We start from the raw sequence: 20,590 nt of genomic DNA, 5'->3' as shown, positions 1-20,590 counted from the left end.
AATTAAAGCTGTGAGCGGCGTCATAGGGTCGGTAACCCATGTGTATCAAATATGAGATTGTTTGAACTTCGTATATGAGAGTTATAGCAGTGTGCTATTATGGCGTGCGCCATCTGAGAATGCAAAGCATGATGGGTAATTTTCACATTGATTCTTGTTTAGGGACGGACAGTCATCATGTGTATAAAATATGAAAGAGTTTGAACTTTGCATTTGAAAGTTATATGCGTTTTCCTTTTACGGCGTGCTAAATGGCGCCAGTCACGCTACGACCAAACCGTTAGAGATATGCAAATTCTTTTAATCATTTTTAATCTTCAGTGAGTCCTACGTGTACTGGCCGAGTTTGAAGCGAATCGCATGGAGCGCCTCAGACTAGTTTGCGCAAATGCGTTTTTGCCATTTTTTGATCAACAATGGCCGACTTCCTGTTCGGTTTTGGGCGTGGTCATAACGTAACTTTTTGCTCATCTTAGGGTCAAGAATACATGTAGCGAATTTCGTAGAAATCGGACAAACCGAGAGGCTGTAAAGTTTTGCATTTTTACCGATTTTCTCCAATTCGCCAAATGATCAATTTGTTCAGCAGTCCTGAGGTGTGTGCACTCTGGTTATCCTATGGGGCGTTTCCTAAAAGGAATAAAAATAATACCCAAGAAGAGCAAAAACAACAGGTTCCTACGGCCTATAGCCCTTCAGACCCTAATAATAATAATATAATATACAATGTTTGGTGGAGTTGCAAAAAAAGGGTAAAATAAGCAAAATATTATTTATTTCTTGCAGGCATCTTGGTGACCCCCTCCCAGTGTCTCCTGACCCCAAGGTTGAGAACCATTTTTTCAAGTATTGCAATAGTTTTTGACATTTCATTTCTAGCATTATTAATGAAACAGTGTTTCTTGTCAATAATCATACCCAGAAATGTGTTTCACACACTCTTTCTCATTCTACACCACTAATCATTAATGTAATTGGGTTTTTGGTTTGTCAGAAATGATAAAATTAGTTTTCATTTAAATTCAATCATAACTTATTAATGTAAAACCATTTTTCTGCTATAGTCAGAAGCTGTTTGAGGTCTTTACCAGAGCAGTGGAAGCTTGTGCTGAACACATTTCAACATTTCCTTGAAATGTACTTACATTTGAGGGTTTCTCCAGCGTAGGGGATGTGCAGTTTAAAACGATCACAGCATGGGCCTGGAGTCAGAGACGAACATCTGAAGGTGTCAACAAAACAACAGAAAATAGTCAGCTTTAGCCTTATAAACACCATCACACGTCTAACTCCGCTATAGATGAGAGAGTTAAGAAGCAACACAGATACTGTATGCTCCACTGACTCTGCATCATCAAACTATAATAGAAGACAAGTCTGATGTTTAACAATGGAGGAAGTGATCTGAGAGAAAGCGTAAAAATTATCTTAGAAATTAAGAATCATTTCTCTGCTGAGCACCTGTTATTAATTCTAGACTCAAATTACTTTTATTTGTTTGAACACTCACTAACCTCAGTCTGATTAGCTTTACCTTAGATTACAATACATATAATCATTATCATTGTTTGCATTAAACATACACAGATTTTTATCACCCTAAATGTATTGCAAAGAACCTTTAATAGTATTAGTATAATACTCTTAGTCAAAGACTTTAAAGTTCCCTAGAGAACCTGCCCAAAGGGAGATGAAGTTAACCATATATATATATATATATATAAGAAAAAATATTGCACTACAAAAAAAAACTTAATCGTGGAACCTTTCTCATTTCATGAGTTCCCAGTATACCCATAATACTGATGCACAGAGCACAACACAAGAAACAGGAGAACCAGAAAAGTTGTTGCTGTGCTTTAGTTTAAATAAAATCACTGGATGGAAAACTAAAGCTCAGTAGTGTGAAAACTGTTAGAGAAAAAGTTTGTGGATCAGTGAAGCTCTGCTAGACTCAGCTAGCACCTCAATGCTAAACATGTAGCAGCTAGCACTTCAATGCTAAACATGTAGCAGCTAGCACCTCAATGCTAAACATGTAGCAGCTAGCATCTCAATGCTAAACATGTAGCAGCCAGCACTTCAATGCTAAACATGTAGCAGCTAGCATCTCAATGCTAAACATGTAGCAGCCAGCACTTCAATGCTAAACATGTAGCAGCTAGCACCTCAATGCTAAACATGTAGCAGATAGCACTTCAATGCTAAACATGTAGCAGCTAGCACCTCAATGCTAAACATGCAACAGCTAACACCTCAATGCTAAACATGTAGCAGCTAGCACCTCAATGCTAAACATGTAGCAGCTAGCACCTCAATGCTAAACATGTAGCAGATAGCACTTCAATGCTAAATATGTAGCAGCTAGCACCTCAATGCTAAACATGTAACAGCTAGCACCTCAATGCTAAACATGTAGCAGATAGCACATCAGTGCTAAACATGTAGCAGCTAGCAGCTCAATGCTAAACATGTAGCAGATAGCACTTCAGTGCTAAACATGTAGCAGCTAGCAGCTCAATGTTAAACATGGTTTCTGCTCTAAAAGCCCTAACTTTTAATGAGCAGAGGCTGCAGTGCAGCATTTATGAGCATAATAATTAATAAAACTTTCTCACCCAGTTTTCAGGTCTGTCACACGCAGACAGTTGGTGGAGTCCAGTCCCACACGGCCATTTCTCACCACGCTGCACAGCAGGGGCCTCAGCTCTGCTGAGATCCGGTTCAGAGCCACCTCAGGGGACATGTTGTTCATCCTCTACACTCACAGGAACTCTACAGCCATGGAAACACAATAGAATATATATACATACATATACTTTCATGTAGGGCTGGACGATATCAACCAAAAATCATATCTCAATAATTTTTTCTCAAAATAGGAATAGACAATATATGAATCTCAATATTTTTCAATTGTTAAATTAAGGGGGGAAAAAAAGAGGGAAAAAAATAAAAATATTTTAACTCAATGAAGTCTGACCAGAAAGATACTGTAATTCTGGGTTAAATTTTGCTGATTCAAAATACCACACAGGCACATTTATCAACAAACATCTGATCAATATGTTCCACTTTAGTCTGTTTGTCCTCTAAGGGACAGCACGTGTGAGTGAGTTCTGTAGTGTGGCTTGTTTAGTAGGGATGCACCGAATATTTGGTGACCGAATATATTCAGCCAAATATATTCGGCTGAATATTGCGAAAAAAGCAACATTAGGCCTTCGATTTAATGAGGTAAAAGCAAGGCTAAATAGTAGCGTGTGACGCAATCAAACAACGGGCAGTGATTTAGAGTCAGAAAAGTTTGTGTGCGTTGCTGCAGAACCAGCAGCAGCTCCTCCTCCTTTCCACACACAAACACAGCCAGACTCTCTCCTTAACGCTCTCCGTCAAGTTGGAAACTGTCCAATTCCACAACTGAGTCCGTTGTTAGCGCTGTGAGCTACGTATACGTAAACATCCCCATTGTTTCCTCCTCAGTTTACAAACGATGTCAGGTCTCACTGCATAGGCTGGTGTAGCATTAGCATGGAGTGCTAACAGCTGATGTGTGTAAACAATGGGCGTGGCTCCAAGCAGTGACTCCCAACACGATCAGCAGCAGAAAAAGTAGTGCAGTTTGTATTTACATATATGGTAATAAAGTATAATATATATTCTATATTAAACAGCAGTATTTGTTTTAGCTGTTAGATAGTTGGAGAGGGAGGAGCTAACATTCTAGGAGGCGTGTTAGGTGACGTCACCTGCCAACGTGGGTAAAATCCAACTGTCCTGTTTAAAGCTGACTTTTTATGAAATGTGTAATAACAAGGGAGGAAACATAGCCTTTTACACTTTGTTCCTCTGAATGAGACTAAAGGATGTTAATATTTAAAAAATGTCAGAATATTAAATAAACATTTACTTTATTTAAAAAACATGTCTAAAAATGTATTCTAGGCTATTTATGCACTATTAAGGAAATTGCGAAAAACTTAACCGTATTCCATATTTGGCCAAGCGTTTATATTTTAATCGGCTTCGGTTATAAAATTTCATCCTATTGTTTAGATGAAGGTCACTGATCATCTAACTGAGCTTTACATGTCATTCTGAAAAGTAGGGCTGGGCCATTTTGACAAAAAAAAATAGAAAGAAAAATTTGAGTTTCGATTCGATTTTAAAATTTTATTTTTTTTTTGTCTTTCCAATTAAAAATGACTGCAAACATCAGAAATATTGTCAAAATGAGGCTCTGTCATTCAACAAATTGAAGCTTTAACCAGGTTTAAGCAAAAGTGCAACAGTAACTTTACAGTAGCTTAAATTTTCTGATTAAGAAATCAGATAACTACATATTTATAACATATAACATTACAATTAAAAATAATAAACTCTTCTCTTAGCATCCCAGCATAGTGTGAATAAAACATTAAACATGTCTGTGACACACATATAGCTACTCAAAGTGTAAACACATGTAAACAAAGAGGGGGCGGGCTCACATCGCGCTATGGTAACCCACAAGGACGGAACGCAAAAAAGTCTGAAAAAAATGAATACATTTTTAAAAATTACAATTTAAAAAAAATAAAAAATTGAACTCGAAGTTATAAAATATAAATCATTTCTATCTACAAATTTGATAAATCGATTGTTTTTTGCTTAGCCCTACTGAAAAGTAGTGAAATCAGTGACTCTTAAAACAAGTATTTTAATATAAAATAAAAAAATATATCAGTATAGGCAATAGTCATTTTTAATATCACCAAAATACAAATCTCAATATATCTTAAATTTCGATATATTGCTCAGCCCTACTTTCACAACAGTTTATTAACAACACAATCTAAATATCACTGAATATTATACAGAAAAACATGACTTTTCCAAGTAGGAATCCAACGTTCTAAAAAGGTCAAAGAATGTGAAATAATCAATAGAATAACAAAAATCAGTTGATTGATGGATTAATAGTCCATTAAAACATTGGTTATGACATTTTTATTTTTTTGTTTTTTAACAATATTTAGTTTTAATTTTCTTTCTGTGTAAAAGTTGAGCATTTACACACATATATATTTACTAGCTTATTTTGTAAAGAAATAAAATAAAATACTTGTATTAAGAGTCACTACTTTCTTTCCCTTTCATGAGAACAACATGTAAATGTCAGTTAGATGATCACATAACCCAGACCTTCATCTAAACTAGACACACTACAGAACTCACTCACACGTGCTGTCCCTTAGAGGAGAACAACACTACAGTGACATATTCTGTACAGATGTTTGTTAATAAATGAGCCTGTGTGACATTTCAGGGACTGATTGATTATTGTTATATATTTTTAACACAATAAATACTCAATATGAAGAACAGCCAAAATCAAAGTAACTTATTCCAAATTTATTCCATTTGTTTTTTTACCTTAGTATTGATTTTATCCAAACTTACAAACGCATCGAGCTAAAGCATATTAAACTACATAATTATTACGATTGTTAAGAACATTAAAAAAGAAAAAAGGAAAACACTTTAAGAGAAAAAAATGATGATAGGCTAGTAGTGGTTAGCCACTGTTAGCTTCCCACACACAGTTGTGTCATTTTTAACCAAATGCAATATTCACACACACTTGTAACAGCTTTTTAATGGTTCTGTGGGTGTAAATGTAATAATCGGTGTGGTGTGGAGTACCTGAATGAGCCTAAAGTCCAACAATCTAGGATTAAAGTCCAATATTTACTTCTTTCTCTCAACGTGAATCTTTCCGGTTGTTTGGGGTCCTTGTAGTTATGACAAGTTTAGCTGTCTGTCATCGTGCCTGACACTAAAAAACGTCTTTTTACACCACTGCTCATTGAAAAATGTTTTTAACAATTTTAAATAAATACTCTTTCATATATGAAAATTGGAAGATTAGAATTGTATTTGAATACATTTAAACTGGAGGATAACATATGTTTTGTTGGTATCAGGAGCGTCAGCCTGCTCTCTGAAGATTCCCACACGAGTGACAAAAGTCCAATCTGCTGCTGTGCTGCAGAGTTCAGGTAAAAGTAACATTTATCTTTTAAACGATTATATTTATCTTAAAGTCACTTTTGGTTTGTTGTTTTTTTCTTGATTATGGGTGTTCTGCTGAGTCGTGTTAGTGCAGCAGTAAATAATAAGCCAAACCTACTTCCATTGACTATCATTGTTACACTCAACATTATCTCATGTCGATTTTCCTCATTATTTGACATTGTCATTGTTTATCCATGTGGTTATTATCTCCAGTCTTCACTATAATTCAGCAAATACATACCAAGTCTTTATCTTATGATCACTTTTATATGAGCCAGACAGGGCCTACCTACAGTATTTTTAGTGGATGAAAATATGGCGGCAAGATGCTTGAATACCTTACTTTAAAAAAAATGTCAATACAATTTTTTCTGCCTCAAAAATTTGTTTATTTTTTACTTTTGGAAAAAAAATTCAATACTTCTATTTATTAATGTTTTACCATGCTGTCATCTGTCGTCATAGGTTGACACTAGGGCTGCACAGATTGGCTGATCATCAATCTTTATTACAGTGACGTGCCGTGACCACTAGGGTTGGGTAGGCACGTTGCAAATCCAGACCACCAATGACAATTTCATATGTTTCTGCTGGCAAGTGTTAATTCAATTCAACTTTATTTGTATAAAGCAATTTCCAACAAAATCATCTCAATGCACTTATAAAAATATAAAATTCATAATAAGAAGAAAAAACCCAACAAGATCCACATGAACAAGTATTTATCATCTAACAAAATCAACATCATAAACACCATTAAAGAAACATAAACAATTATTTAATATAGCCTCCATACTCTCCTAACAACATATATCTCATGACACGAAAGCACATCTGTTGTTTGTGTTGGAAACACAGAAACATGGAGAAAATGACAACAACAACAACTCAGAACAGCCTCAGTGAGGAGCATCCACAAAGTCAATCCTTCCTTTTGTTCCATTCACTGTAAAAAGTACCAACAATGTTCTGACCTTACCTTTGCTGAAGGTCTGGTAGCTCAGGTGTTGGTCTCCATCTTTTAAAAGCTGTTGTTTTTCTATCGTCTCTAGCGCTGTCATCCTGACTGTAGTGTTATCCCGCCCACTAGCTAGAGAATGTAGCAGCAGCGGTCACATGGCATCTATTCACTAATGCACTGTGAACTTACGTATAGCATGTAGCATAGCACGACCAAAGGCAGCTCTCTACACTGCCTTTGGACGTAAATGGTTGTTGTAGTGATATACATTCAAATGTATAGGAACTATATGAGCGGACTGTGTGCAAACACGGACCTGTATGGGTGTCACGCACATCAGTGTATCATGGTATCTGGTCCCCACTGAGAAGCAAGTAAAGATTCATTCACTCTCACACAACGTGTCTCCTATATGTCTTCATCATCATACCATAATACTACAGTTGTCATCGTGGGGAACTGTCTGCACAAACACATAAAAACACGCTAATGGGAACAGAGGCAGAGCAGCAACGTGCCTTTAAGAGGGGGCGTGGCCTCCTCCTGCCTTACAACTGAATGAGACTGTGCAGCTGTTCCAGGAAATAGCGCTGTTTAGTAATTTGGGCTATGAAACTCACAAAATGCTGACACTTTCAAACTGATAGGTACTGTAGGCTATTGGAAATGGAAAAATAAATCATTTATAATTAAATTATAATTAAAACAAATAATCAAAATATCAATTCACCCTTGGGTAGGCACTGCCTACCTTGCGACAGATTTTCAAAACAAACTATTTGCATATTTTATTTGTAGTAAAACAAAAAGGTCAAACAAGTTACTTTTTTTTCTTCCTTTTGGATGAAATGTATTATTGCAACGACTGAACCAAATATAAAGTGGCCATCAGTAAAAAAAGCAACATTTCAAAGGTCCAGTATTCTCCATTTGTATATGTATCCACTGAAAAGTCACTTTCAAAGCGCTCCTAAAAACAGGCTGTTTAGGGGCCTTCATGCATGTGAACTTTAGCTTGTGTTTATCACAGCAGCAGTAAATCATTAACAGTGTTCCTTGTCCTCCTCATCTCTACTAACCACAGTAATAATCAATTTAAGACGATAGTCCATTGTTTGTCCGACCGCTGCGTTGCATTGGGTCACAAACACGTCAGATCATCTCATAAAGGAGATACAAGGTGGTATAACGGATACTAAAAATGGAACTGATCGTGAGCGCTCTTCGGTTTATCTATATACTGGATTATCTGCCTTAGCTATGTTAGATTTATTTGTGAGGTAGTCTGAGAGGGAGGAGCTCACATACTTAAAGGGTAGGAGGAGCCAGGATTATCAAGAGGAGGAGTTTCTACATTAGGCAATAATACAACTGTCCCGTTTGGAGCTGATTTTTTACAAAATATGGAATAAGACTAAATGAATATATAACATTGTAGCTAAACCATTAGAAAGAAATTTATTCATAATACTGACCCTTTAAGTTAACATAAAATAGTTTTGAATAATCAAAAAACTTGTTTTTCTTTTTTCATGTTGAAGGAGAGGAAGCAAACAAGTTATATTATCAATGCCATCGACCAATCAGCATTGAGTTGCAAATGCGTGGTTTGCGTGGCAACTGTTGTGATTGACAGCTCACAGTCCACAGAGATCCTGTTTTTAAGTGAAATGTGTTCCTATTTTTTGAGGGTCTTTTGTGTCAGCGACAACAGACATTTATTATTAATCAACGAGACTGAACTGTGAGAAACCAGGACAGATCAATGGTTTGGGGGAAAGTGACTGTGACGTGACGTAACTCTAAAAACTAGGACTGAATCTGGATGTCTGGTCACCTTAGCTTGAGGTGCTTGTGCATCATTGTAGTGCTACCATGGATTACTAGTTGTACCTCACATAGTTTACATCTAACTAATCATTTTATCTTTGCTAAAATGTTCCCACATTTTAGGTCGAAGCTTTCGCTTCTTCAACCGTTTGGTCAACCATTCTTCCTCACTGTTGTTCTCTAATTTCCACTATTTAAACAGTCAGGTGGGAGTAGTACTGCCCCCAGCAGTTCATGTAAGGTACTGCACCATGAAGTGGCCCTGTGCTGGTTCTTCATCCTTTATTTACCAGATTAAACAATGCATCAACGCTATGAAATCCACATTTTTGTAGTCGACGTTATTGATTATGTCGACTCATCGTTGCAGCCTTACTTTTCTTTATTCATGTGATCTTTTATTTTATTTCAAACATCTATTCGTGTTGGTGAGCTGTTCCATAAAAGTATCTTTAAATAAAGTAGGCAGGGTGAGTTTACTTTGAAGTGGTCAGAACCGAATGTTTGTGTTGCGTTAGAATGAGAGCGTTTTAGGCTAGCAGCAGCATTAGCATTCACTGTGAGGAAACATTATGTGAAGATGTGGGAGAAAGAACTGAGCCGTCCTACAGCCAGCGGCCAAGATTTCAGAGTCGTCCTCTCACAGTCGCAGAGGAAGGAGATTTGAGGAGATTATCATGCTAGCATTAGCTTCGATACAAGCTGAGGATTGAATTCATTAAAGACGCTGCTCGGCTCATGGTGCGTTCATGCCTGTCCTCACCCTTACCACCTGGAGTGATTTTGGAATGTGTCCAATGAAGCCAACAATGAATGAATGCTCTATTTATACCTTCATGTTGAGTGTAGCGGCGCTCATGCTAATGAGAGAGATAAATGAGCAGTGAGAGAGTTTTGATTGAAAGCTGTAGAGGAACTATCTTCCATAGTTGGACTCATATGGCCCTGTTTATGAGATATATGAGCTTTTACTCACCATCAGCTCATGTTTTCTGATTGGTAGATCATGTGTGACCAGGCCTTTGATGTGGTGGTGGTGGGCTCCTGTATGACAGACTTGGTGAGGTAAGTAAAACATACATATTAACATGTACATTGGTGGTTCAATGAATCTGTTCCCACACAATTCAAATCTCTATTTTAGTTTCTTACCAGTAGATGTTGTAGGAGGTGAAGTAGGAATGTGCTGAGTCATTGTACAACGTGATTTATTTTAGGTTAATAAATTGTTATATCATGATTTTATTTGTCATTAATCATTAATAGACTGTAAAAAAATAACTATTTATTTCAATAGTTTTTTTAAAGCTATAGGGAGCCATTGTATAAAAGTCAAAGGGCCACATTAGGCCCCAGAACCACAGGTTGCAGCTACAGAGTACAGACCTTTAATATTTCGTCTGATATTCCTCCTTGTTTGGTCTGATATTCCTCCTCGTTTGGTCTGATAGTCCTCCTTATTTGGTCTGATAGTCCTCCTTATTTGGTCTGATAGTCCTCCTTATTTGGTCTGATAGTCCTCCTTGTTTGGTCTGATAGTCCTCCTTGTTTGGTCTGATAGTCCTCCTTATTTGGTCTGATATTCCTCCTCGTTTGGTCTGATATTCCTCCTCGTTTGGCCTGACAGTCCTTCTGTTTTGGTCTGATATTCCTCCTTGTTTGGTCTGATATTCCTCCTCGTTTGGTCTGATAGTCCTCCTTATTTGGTCTGATATTCCTCCTCGTTTGGTCTGATAGTCCTCCTTATTTGGTCTGATAGTCCTCCTTATTTGGTCTGATAGTCCTCCTTGTTTGGTCTGATAGTCCTCCTTGTTGGTCTGATAGTCCTCCTTATTTGGTCTGATATTCCTCCTCGTTTGGTCTGATATTCCTCCTCGTTTGGCCTGACAGTCCTTCTGTTTGGTCTGATATTCCTCCTCGTTTGGTCTGATATTCCTCCGCGTTTGGTCTGATATTCCTCTTCGTTTGGTCTGATGTTCCTCCTTGTTTGGTCTGATAGTCCTCCTTGTTTGGTCTGATAGTCCTCCTTGTTTGGTCTGATAGTCCTCCTTGTTTGGTCTGATAGTCCTCCTTATTTGGTCTGATATTCCTCCTCGTTTGGTCTGATATTTCTCTTCGTTTGGTCTGATGTTCCTCCTTGTTTGGTCTGATAGTCCTCCTTATTTGGTCTGATAGTCCTCCTTGTTTGGTCTGATATTCCTCTTTGTTTGGTCTGATAGTCCTCCTTGTTTGGTCTGATAGTCCTCCTTGTTTGGTCTGATAGTCCTCCTTGTTTGGTCTGATAGTCCTCCTTATTTGGTCTGATATTCCTCCTCGTTTGGTCTGATATTTCTCTTCGTTTGGTCTGATGTTCCTCCTTGTTTGGTCTGATAGTCCTCCTTGTTTGGTCTGATAGTCCTCCTTGTTTGGTCTGATAGTCCTCCTTGTTTGGTCTGATATTCCTCCTCGTTTGGTCTGATATTCCTATTCGTTTGGTCTGATGTTCCTCCTTGTTTGGTCTGATAGTCCTCCTTATTTGGTCTGATAGTCCTCCTTGTTTGGTCTGATATTTCTCTTCGTTTGGTCTGATGTTCCTCCTTATTTGGTCTGATAGTCCTCCTTGTTTGGTCTGATATTCCTCTTTGTTTGGTCTGATAGTCCTCCTTGTTTGGTCTGATATTTCTCTTCGTTTGGTCTGATATTCCTCTTTGTTTGGTCTGATAGTCCTCCTTATTTGGTGTGATGGTCCTCGTAGTTTGGTCAGTGTCAAGTCTGTATGTGTTTGTAACACCACTGCCCAACTTGAAGGTCCAGAGAGGAAGACAGAGGACGCTGAGAACAACTCTATGCTTGGTTGAGAGTTTATTTTAACTGTTCCTTGGTTCAGCAGGTTAAGCAGGTTGTTAACCTGGACAAAGGAAGAAGAAGGAAAGTTAGAATCAAAACATAAACAATTTTCTCATGCTGGGATGTTGTATTATCAATTAAATTAAAGAATCTAAGTCTACCAGCACTGTTATATTTAGTTAACTTGATCCATTTTCCTGATTTAAAGTAAATGTTTTTGTAATATTAAACAGTATGCTCAAATTATACTCACCTAATAAACCAATACACAACTAAAAATCAATTCTAAAATGTACTTAATTTATAAATAGTTATTATAAATCCTTAGTTTGAAATTTACTTGATCTATGAAATATTTGAATTCTCAATTACATTTTCTCAAATTGCATTGCATTTATTTATTTATTTAATGTATTTATTTATTTATTCATTGTTAATTTATTAATTAAACTGTAAACACACATTTTACTAAGTGTTAAGTATTAATATCAATCACTTTAAACCAACTATAATAATTTTCAACTTATGACATCACCTGGAACTTTTCTTTATCTTTAACTAAAGACTTACTTTTAATCATTTTTACTTTAGTTATTTAACCACATCGTCCTTTTATTAACTTAAACACTACTCAAATCAAATTATTCTAATGAGAAAGGATGACGTCTCACTGATCAGACCATTCCATCTGATGCACAGTTTAGTGCATTGCACACACGCACCTGTCCCACACACGCTGGACGCGTAACCTTCCCCGAGCATTTTATCCATAACGTACATTAACCAATGATTAACATACCGTCTCTGCTCCTCTCTCATACACTACACTCTAATGTCAGCTGGATGGCTCTGCTCACGCTGTGCGCCCTGCTGCTCTGAGGTGATGTTCTCTGCTCATTACACAGCTGATCCAACCCCACCTGATGGTGCACCGCCCTTTTAAGGCCCTGCCCCACGCAACTAGACAGCCCAGCATGAGAAAATGATTTACTTTATAACAAAGATGAGAAGCAAAATGCGGAAATAAGAAAGTAAATATTTTTAATTCTTTTTTGGATGGTTTGGACTTCACAGTCAGTGTGAACACAAACCAAGTCTAGAGCTGATCAAACAGGAGAATTCTAGAGAGATTGTTTCTGTGGGTCTCAGAGCGTTTCCAGTTGTGTTCACTGTGAACACAACTGCTCTCAGAGCGGATCAAACACAGGAAGTATCTGAGATGACGTAGAGCGCATGGCATTGTGGGTGATCAGGAGAACTGGTGAGGGCCCAAACCAGAGCTTTAAAACCAGGAAAAGCAGGACAAACCTGCTGCTGCTCTATTGTTGAATGTTGGTAAAGAACAGAGAAGCTGCAGAGTCTTCATCACATTAATATTTATAAATCCAAGTCTCTACTGACTATGACTGAGTGGGAGATTGATTTTTGATTTTTATCTCTTTACTGCTAATTTTAATGTTTTTACTGCTGATTTTAATGTTTTTACTGCTGATTTTAATGTTTTTTACTGCTATTTTTAATGTTTTTAATGATGATTTTAATATTTTACTGGTGATTTTAATGTTTTTACTGCTGATTTTAATGTTTTTACTTCTGATGTAAATGTTTTTACTGCTATTTTTAATGTTTTACTGATGATTTTATTGTTTTTACTGATTATTTTAATGTTTTTACTGCTGATTTAAATATGTTTTACTACTGATTTTAATATATCTATTAGTTTAAATGTTTTTACTGCTGAGTTTTATGTTTTTACTGATGATTTTTAAAAAATTTTTACTGATGATTTTAAATTTTTTTACTGGTGATTTTAAATGTTTTTTACTGCTGATTTTAATATTTTTTACTGGTGATTTTTAATATATCTTATTAGTTTTTAAACTGTTAAATGTTTTTTGTTGCACTTTTTAATCATGTATTGCACATTGAATTGCGTATGTAATTCACTATACAAATAAAACGGCCTTGTCTCGTGTTATTGAACATTAATGCAGAGCTTCATCTGAAGTGTATTTTTAAGTAAATGTTGTTGTGATGAACAAGTTATTATGAGTTTATTTAAATGAAAAGGCTCTGATACATAGTCAGGTGTAGCTGTGGGTTTATTAGTTGAGCCGTGGGTATTTTACCTAGTGAAGCATTAAAGCTATAATCACACAGCTGTGTAGGACTTTGTGCCAAACGGTGAGGGTGGTGTGAGGGTAATTATATGTTTCACACATAACATTTAGGGACGATATCTTGCATTTCCATGTAGTTTTGTAACCTTATCCTATACAAGTTGTTGATTTCTGTGATGTAATCCAGAGCTAAAGTGATTCTATCAGATGATCTGGAAGCTTTACCGTGTGCAGACGATCATGTGTAATCACCATTTATGTAATTGTTACATCATCAACCTCATACTTAGTATTTCATCATGATGACTTTTAGTTTTTTGGCACTATATAAATAAAGATGAGTTGAACACTCAGTAGAGAGGAAACATGAATCACCGGCTGTGACACAATGCGTTAGTTAAGTAAGCATTTATTATTATGTTTGATAACTGCTGTGATATTAAATACCTTTAACACTCCTTTTAGTAACTTTTGTATTCAACAATAACTCATCACTCACATTTATTCCATTTTCACTGGAATTTGTTTTATATTGAGAAAGTTTTTTGCTTTAGCTTCATTTTAATGACATTTCTAGTGAGAAATTAAAACTTTCATAGAATTCATTGGGTTTATGAATATGATCCATAGTTTGTTTGTTCAGACGTACATTCATCCTGCTTTATCCTGTTGCTATGGCGTTGCTAAGAACGCTTAGAACGTACTGGAAGTGACGTTGAAACACAAACATGTTTAGTGTTTAAAACATCCTGATTACGTGAATGATTTATTTATTATATTTATATTCATTTACCTTTGATTATATTTCCAAACCTCGAGGATAAAGTGTCGTTTAAAACTGTTTCAATAGTTTGATGTTGCGATGGAAATAAATAATTTCTTTATAAAAACAGGACTTTTTATTTTCGTTATAAACGTAATGTGCCTTCACTTACAAACAATGATTTTTCTTAGATTAATAATATAAGAAAACATTTATTAAAAGAAACTACATTTTAAAAAACTTTTTGCTGTTTTTTTTTTTTTTGAAAAATGAAGGATTTTTATTACATTAACATGTACAAATGTTATTATTTATATTAATTTACATACTTAATACAGCATCAGACTGCTCTGCACCAGACACTTTGTAATTTAAATCATAACTACTGTAATTAACCATAGTTATATTTATATCTGCACACTCACTGTAAATATTGTAAATACTTGTGTGGTTCTGTTCTTATAATTAATATATTTTACACTGTCATGTTGTGTTTGTAAATGTTTTGTGCTGAGAAAACAGAAATTTTAATTTCTCTACATGTCTCATACATTTAGTGGAATCCATAATAACCTGACTTTGACTTTATTTTTGAATATATTTCCACACCTTGAGGCTAAAATATAGTTTAAGACTGTTAGAAAACTGTTAATGATGGAACGATGGAAATAAAGTTGTTGTTTCTCTTTAAATAAACACTAACGTTAGTCATTAGATTAATTTTGTAAGAAAAAATGAATTAGACAGGCACTAAACAAGACTTTTTTTTTTTTTTTTTTTTTAAGAAACTATATTTTAAAAGATATTTCACTTATTCTGTTAAAAAATTCAGGTACTTTATTGTCATTATGTAGATGAACATGATGACATAACGTCCTCATGTTCCCCGTTAAGCCCTTAAAGAATAAATGGAGTAAAGAGTATAAAAGAATACAAAATGAATTAATAAGTAAAACACCATTCATCCATTAATCTAATTTCTGACTTGTTTGTACCTGTTTTCAGGATGGTGGGGGTCTGCTGGTGCCTATCTCCAGCTCTCATTGGGCGTTAGTCGAGGGTACACCCTGTACAGGGCTCCAGTCTACTGATATAAATATATACAAAAATAATACAAATATACAAGCTTAACAGCAGCAGATATTTGTGTTAAATAATTTAAAATGTTAAATAATATCTACCTGTTTAATATTGATATGAGTAACTGTTCATTTGTTTATATTATCTGTGAGACATGTAGTCTTTTTTTCACACAAAAATGTTTTATATTTCATTATAAGATTGTGTTTTGGGTCAGAGTTGTGTTTATAGGTTTATTGATTAACTAAATACGTGTAGTTATTCTATGATATGCAGGTTGTAGTATGACTGTAAAATAAGGAATAAGACGTCCTGTCTCCGTTTAGCCGTGTCAGCGTTTCTAAAGGTTGTGTTGGGTTGTTAATACCTGCACCAGTAGAAAGATAGACACCAACATTACAGGACAGCGCCCCCTACTGCTGCCCTGCACAGAGTGGAACTACACCCAAAAACATCATAACTAAGATCTGTAGAAAATGTTGTTTTCATCTAGATTTTAAATGAATTGTGCAGCTGTTTGACAGATTTCTCTCCTTTTGTATAAAAATGATGAAATATTTATACTTATATACTATATTTAATTTTATATTTAACTGGTTCAGCCTTTTTTCAGTCCAAAACACTTAGTTTATTGTTTGATAAACAACTTTCATTTTTACTGTATTGGCAATTTCCTTTTGTGCATAATTTGTTAGTTTTTGTTATGATAATCTCACCAACACAGTTCTTCTTCTTCTTCTTCTCTCCTTCTCCTCAACCTTTGGGTCAGGACCCCATTTGGGGTCGTGAGGACACTGGGAGGGGGTCGCCAGATGCTTTCAAAAAACAAGGGTTCTTTTCTGAAAATTTTTAGCCTCTTTTTGCTTATTTTTACTCTTTTTTTCTGCAAATACATCAAACTCACCATATTTTAACCCATTTTCATCACTTTTTTCTTTTTAAAATCACATTTCACCTCATTTTCCACCGTTTTTGGTCACTTTGAACACATTTTATTAGTGATTAAAACCATGATTTCCATCTTTAAGATGACTATAATAATATTAACAGTGGATATTATTCAGATGAATAAATAAATGTGGTTATCACAGATTCATAGAACAATGGACCATCATTTTACTTCTACAACTTTTATTTTGGGGGTTGTTTCTAAAAGGTTGAGATCCACTGGTTTAGTTAAAATCATGATTGGATGCAAAACATTTTCCAAAATGAGAAAAATATATAAAAAATAAGTTTGATCATTATTTAAGTGGTTATAGAAACTGAACGGGGGAAAGTTTACAGCAAACATCTCACATCACTGAACACCTGCTTCTGCCCTTTTTGGTGCGTGGGAGAATGTGCAGTGACTTTAGCACACACACACACACACACACACACACACACACACACACACACACACACACACACACACACACACACACACACAGCTCCCCTGTATGTGTGTGTGTGTGTGTCACTCACCTCAGACAACAATGGCTGAGTGTCTGGCCCCGCCCCCCTGCCCAGCAGGGTTTGTTGAAGTATTTAGGAATGTTGATCTTACTTGATCACGTGGCTGTGAGCCAACGAGGACGTCACTGAGTCACACCCTCCAAATCAGTGTTTTTGTTTACTGCCCCTCATTCTGTACAGTTTTAACCTTTTAACAATATTCACCAAGGATAAAATAACATTGTTTTTAAATACAATGTTTAAATATTTAAATTAATATATATATATTTAGATGATAATGTGATATCTTCTAAAATTAACGATACTTATTCCTATGTACAGCATAGTGATATAATGAATAATAGACTTAACTAACGTACTGTAGTTTTGTATGAAGTAAAGATTGACAATGACTCGAGAAATATTTGCAAAATGTTGTAATGTTTTAATATGAATATTAAGTTTTTCTACAACAATCAGTGGCTGAAATAACAGGTCATTTATTTTATATCATTTAAAAAGAAGACGTAAATGTTTTTAAATAACATTAAATCATAACAACAGGTTACATTTATTCTGTTTTTTATTTTACAGAAATGCTGTACATGAATTAATTAACAGTAGCATAACCAACTTATCATCTACATTGTTTCACCTCATGAATTAAATTCAGAGGGTCCAGCTCTGATAGTGGGGTCTCCTAACCCTCTTCCCCTGGTCAGGGGTCTGTAACCTTTACTCTACAAGGAACCATTGACCTCATCTCACCTGGATTAAAGTCTACAGTGGATTATATTATATACAGTTATAATATAATAGAATAATGTTTGATTTGATTAATATTGATCATGTAAATAGAAACTTAACAATAGTTAAAATAAATAAAACAGTATCTTCATCTTCAAATTCTTACACATCTCAGTTTACATGAACACAATGTTTATAAAGTAGATTTTTATAGTTAATGTATATGAAAAGTCTACAAAAAGTAACATGAATATAATAACACATGATCATGTGATCAACACATGCTAATTACTCATTTCTTGCCACACATCAAACATAATATTTAACCTGTACATTGGTGGTTAAATGAATCTGTTCCCACACAATTAAAATCTGTATTTTCTTCCAGAAATAGTGTTTTTGTTGGTTTAGTTTCTTACCAGGGATTTAAACTTAAGGTTAGTCACAGGTGGAGGAAAGTTGATGGTCTGTAGATGTTGTAGGAATGTGCTGAGTCATTGTACAACGTGATTTGTTTTAGGTTAATAAATTGTTGTATCATGATTTTATTTGTCATTAATAATTAATAGACTCTGTAAAAAATTAACTATTTATTTCAATAGTTTATAGGGAGCCTTTGTATAAGAGTCAAAGGGCCACATTAGGCCCCAGAACCACAGGTTGCAGCTTCATAGTACAGACCTTTAATATTCCAGCTGGTTCTAAGTGTGAATGTTCTCAGTAATCCTGGTTCTTTATAGTTAAATCCCTCGTTCTGTTATTAGACTGCATGGATGTGTAGATTAAGATCAATTCCAGCAAACCAGGTGATTAGCATCCAGGATAAGGTGGCATAGAACAGGGTTTCTCAAATGGGGGTATGTGTACCCCTAGGGGTACGCGATGGCACTACAGGGGGTACGAGAGAGAGAGAGAGGAAACTAACAAATAGTGTCAGTGTTGGTCCCACCCCAAGCGTGATATGATCGTAAATGATACAAACTATAGAGATACAGCCACTAGATGAGTGTTTTCAACCTTGGGGTCTTGGCCCCAAGTGGGGTCGCCTGAAATTTTTGAAAAATGAAAATAGATTTTTGAAATGTTTGTCATTATTCTTCTTTTTTTTTTTTTATTAAAACAACACAAAATCTTAAACAACTGTATTTTTATATTTTCACTTTGTGAATCTAAACTAAATGCAGTTAAAAAAAAAAAAGATAATATATATATGTGTATATATATATATATATATAATATGTATGTATGTGTATATATATATATATATATATATATATATATATATATGAGCTCAAACATGATAAAAACGAATTAAATTGGGTCGAAAGAAATTCTCTCATACATTCCATCATTATGATCTTTTCTGAGCAGTGTGTGTGTGTGTGTGGTGTGTGTGTGTGTGTGTGTGTGTGTGTGTGTGTGTGTGTTTTGTTTCCTTGGAACCACATCTCAGTTTAACTGATCCTACATCGTGTTCCAACATAGAGTATTGTAGAGTTTTCACACGCTGGTGCAGCATGTCTGCCCCCCATCCCCCCACCCCCACCAACTTACTGTAAAGCCTCAGACTTACGGTAACTACACACCTGCTACAAAACAAGGTTCACACCCAAACAGCAGAGAGGAGAAAAGTCCACAACAGGGTGAAAACATGTTAATGACAACATTTTTTCCTGCTGAAAACCCTGTGCCCCCCCCCCCCCCCCCCCCCCCCCCAGGCCGACCACGGCCTTGGCGTGAAGGCGTGAAGCTGTCTGTGGTCTATTTCAGTGTTACTCATTGGACCACTGTGGCGCTGTGATTGGACGAATCAAATACTCAACAGATCCCGAGGGCTTCCCACCTTTGGCACATCAGCCCACTGGGGGCGGGGCTAGACCCAAACCATGATGAGTCAGCTCTTACTCATGTGTCGAGTTGAGACAGTTGGTGGATTCACAGGTTGCATCATTTACAAACTTGATGATGTGAACTCTAAAATACAGCCCAGTGTTTGAATAAAAAAGTCATATTTTTAGTGATGAAACAACCTTTAACTTTTATGTTTAGGCTGTTATTGTCCAACTGTTGTTTACAGGTAAACAGGAATCAATTGTTCTAGTCTTTTGTGTTAAAGCTTTACAAAAGTTGAAGTAGGTGATAAAAGTGTACATTTGATCTGTAATCAGAAAATAATGTGTGGGCTTCTCAGAGGTTATTGAGTTCTGAAACAAACGATATTAAAAGTCTAAGAGGAGAGAAATAATGCCTGCTTTGTGTTAGAAATCTGTGTTCCATCATAACAGCTCACTTTTGTCTTACTTGACAAATACGTCTCTAAAGCAGGTGTTCTCAACCTTGGGGTCAGGACAAAACCCGTTTATTTTACTACCAAACTCACCATATTTTAACCTATTTTTTACCATATTTTTCCTCTTTTTAATGTATTTTTGCTACATTTCTCCTATTTCTGACATTTCTACATCACATTTCAATGACTTTTCTGCACATTTTTTCCACTTTCAGACATGTTGAGCACTTATAAACCATTTCCACCACTTTTTCACCTAATGTCACATATGTTGACCATTATTGTCACTTTTATCCTTTTTACACCATATTTAATGCTTTTTTTTGCCAATTTAACACATTTATAATTTGTCATGCCCATTATTTTGTAGTAAATTACATTTACATTACAATTTCTGCTTTTTTCACCACTTTTTCCACCATTTTTGGTATTTCTGATTAAAACAATGATTTCCATCTTTAAGATGACTATAATAATAA

At 35.5% G+C, this 20,590-nt stretch overlaps 2 protein-coding genes across 3 annotated transcripts in view; one reads left to right on the top strand and one right to left on the bottom strand.

Moving 5' to 3' along the window:
• The window catches only part of LOC114456242 (BRISC and BRCA1-A complex member 2-like), a 112,691-nt gene extending 106,907 nt beyond the window's left edge, over positions 1-5,784 (bottom strand). Inside the window, exons 1-3 of the mRNA XM_028437883.1 lie at positions 5,686-5,784; positions 2,619-2,775; positions 1,146-1,222 (exon numbers count right to left, since the gene is read on the bottom strand). Of these exons, the coding sequence (XP_028293684.1) occupies positions 1,146-1,222; positions 2,619-2,755 (214 nt within the window). The 5' untranslated portion in view covers positions 2,756-2,775; positions 5,686-5,784. The remainder of the gene's footprint in view (positions 1-1,145; positions 1,223-2,618; positions 2,776-5,685) is intronic.
• A 177-nt stretch (positions 5,785-5,961) lies between these two features.
• Positions 5,962-20,590, top strand: part of rbks (ribokinase) — a 37,842-nt gene continuing 23,213 nt past the window's right edge. Inside the window, exons 1-2 of one of the 2 annotated variants that reach the window (XM_028438616.1) lie at positions 5,962-6,041; positions 9,852-9,913. In XM_028438616.1, the coding sequence (XP_028294417.1) occupies positions 9,855-9,913 (59 nt within the window). In that variant the 5' untranslated portion in view covers positions 5,962-6,041; positions 9,852-9,854. Of the gene's footprint in view, positions 6,042-9,381; positions 9,590-9,851; positions 9,914-20,590 lie in introns of those variants that run through there. The other variant, XM_028438614.1, reaches the window with a different exon arrangement.

The sequence above is a fragment of the Gouania willdenowi genome, chromosome 22, assembly GCF_900634775.1.
Source record: "Gouania willdenowi chromosome 22, fGouWil2.1, whole genome shotgun sequence".
Classification (NCBI taxonomy): Eukaryota; Metazoa; Chordata; class Actinopteri; order Blenniiformes; family Gobiesocidae; genus Gouania; species Gouania willdenowi.
Note: the sequence above shows the minus strand (reverse complement) of the source record. Positions and strands in the feature narration are given on the sequence as shown.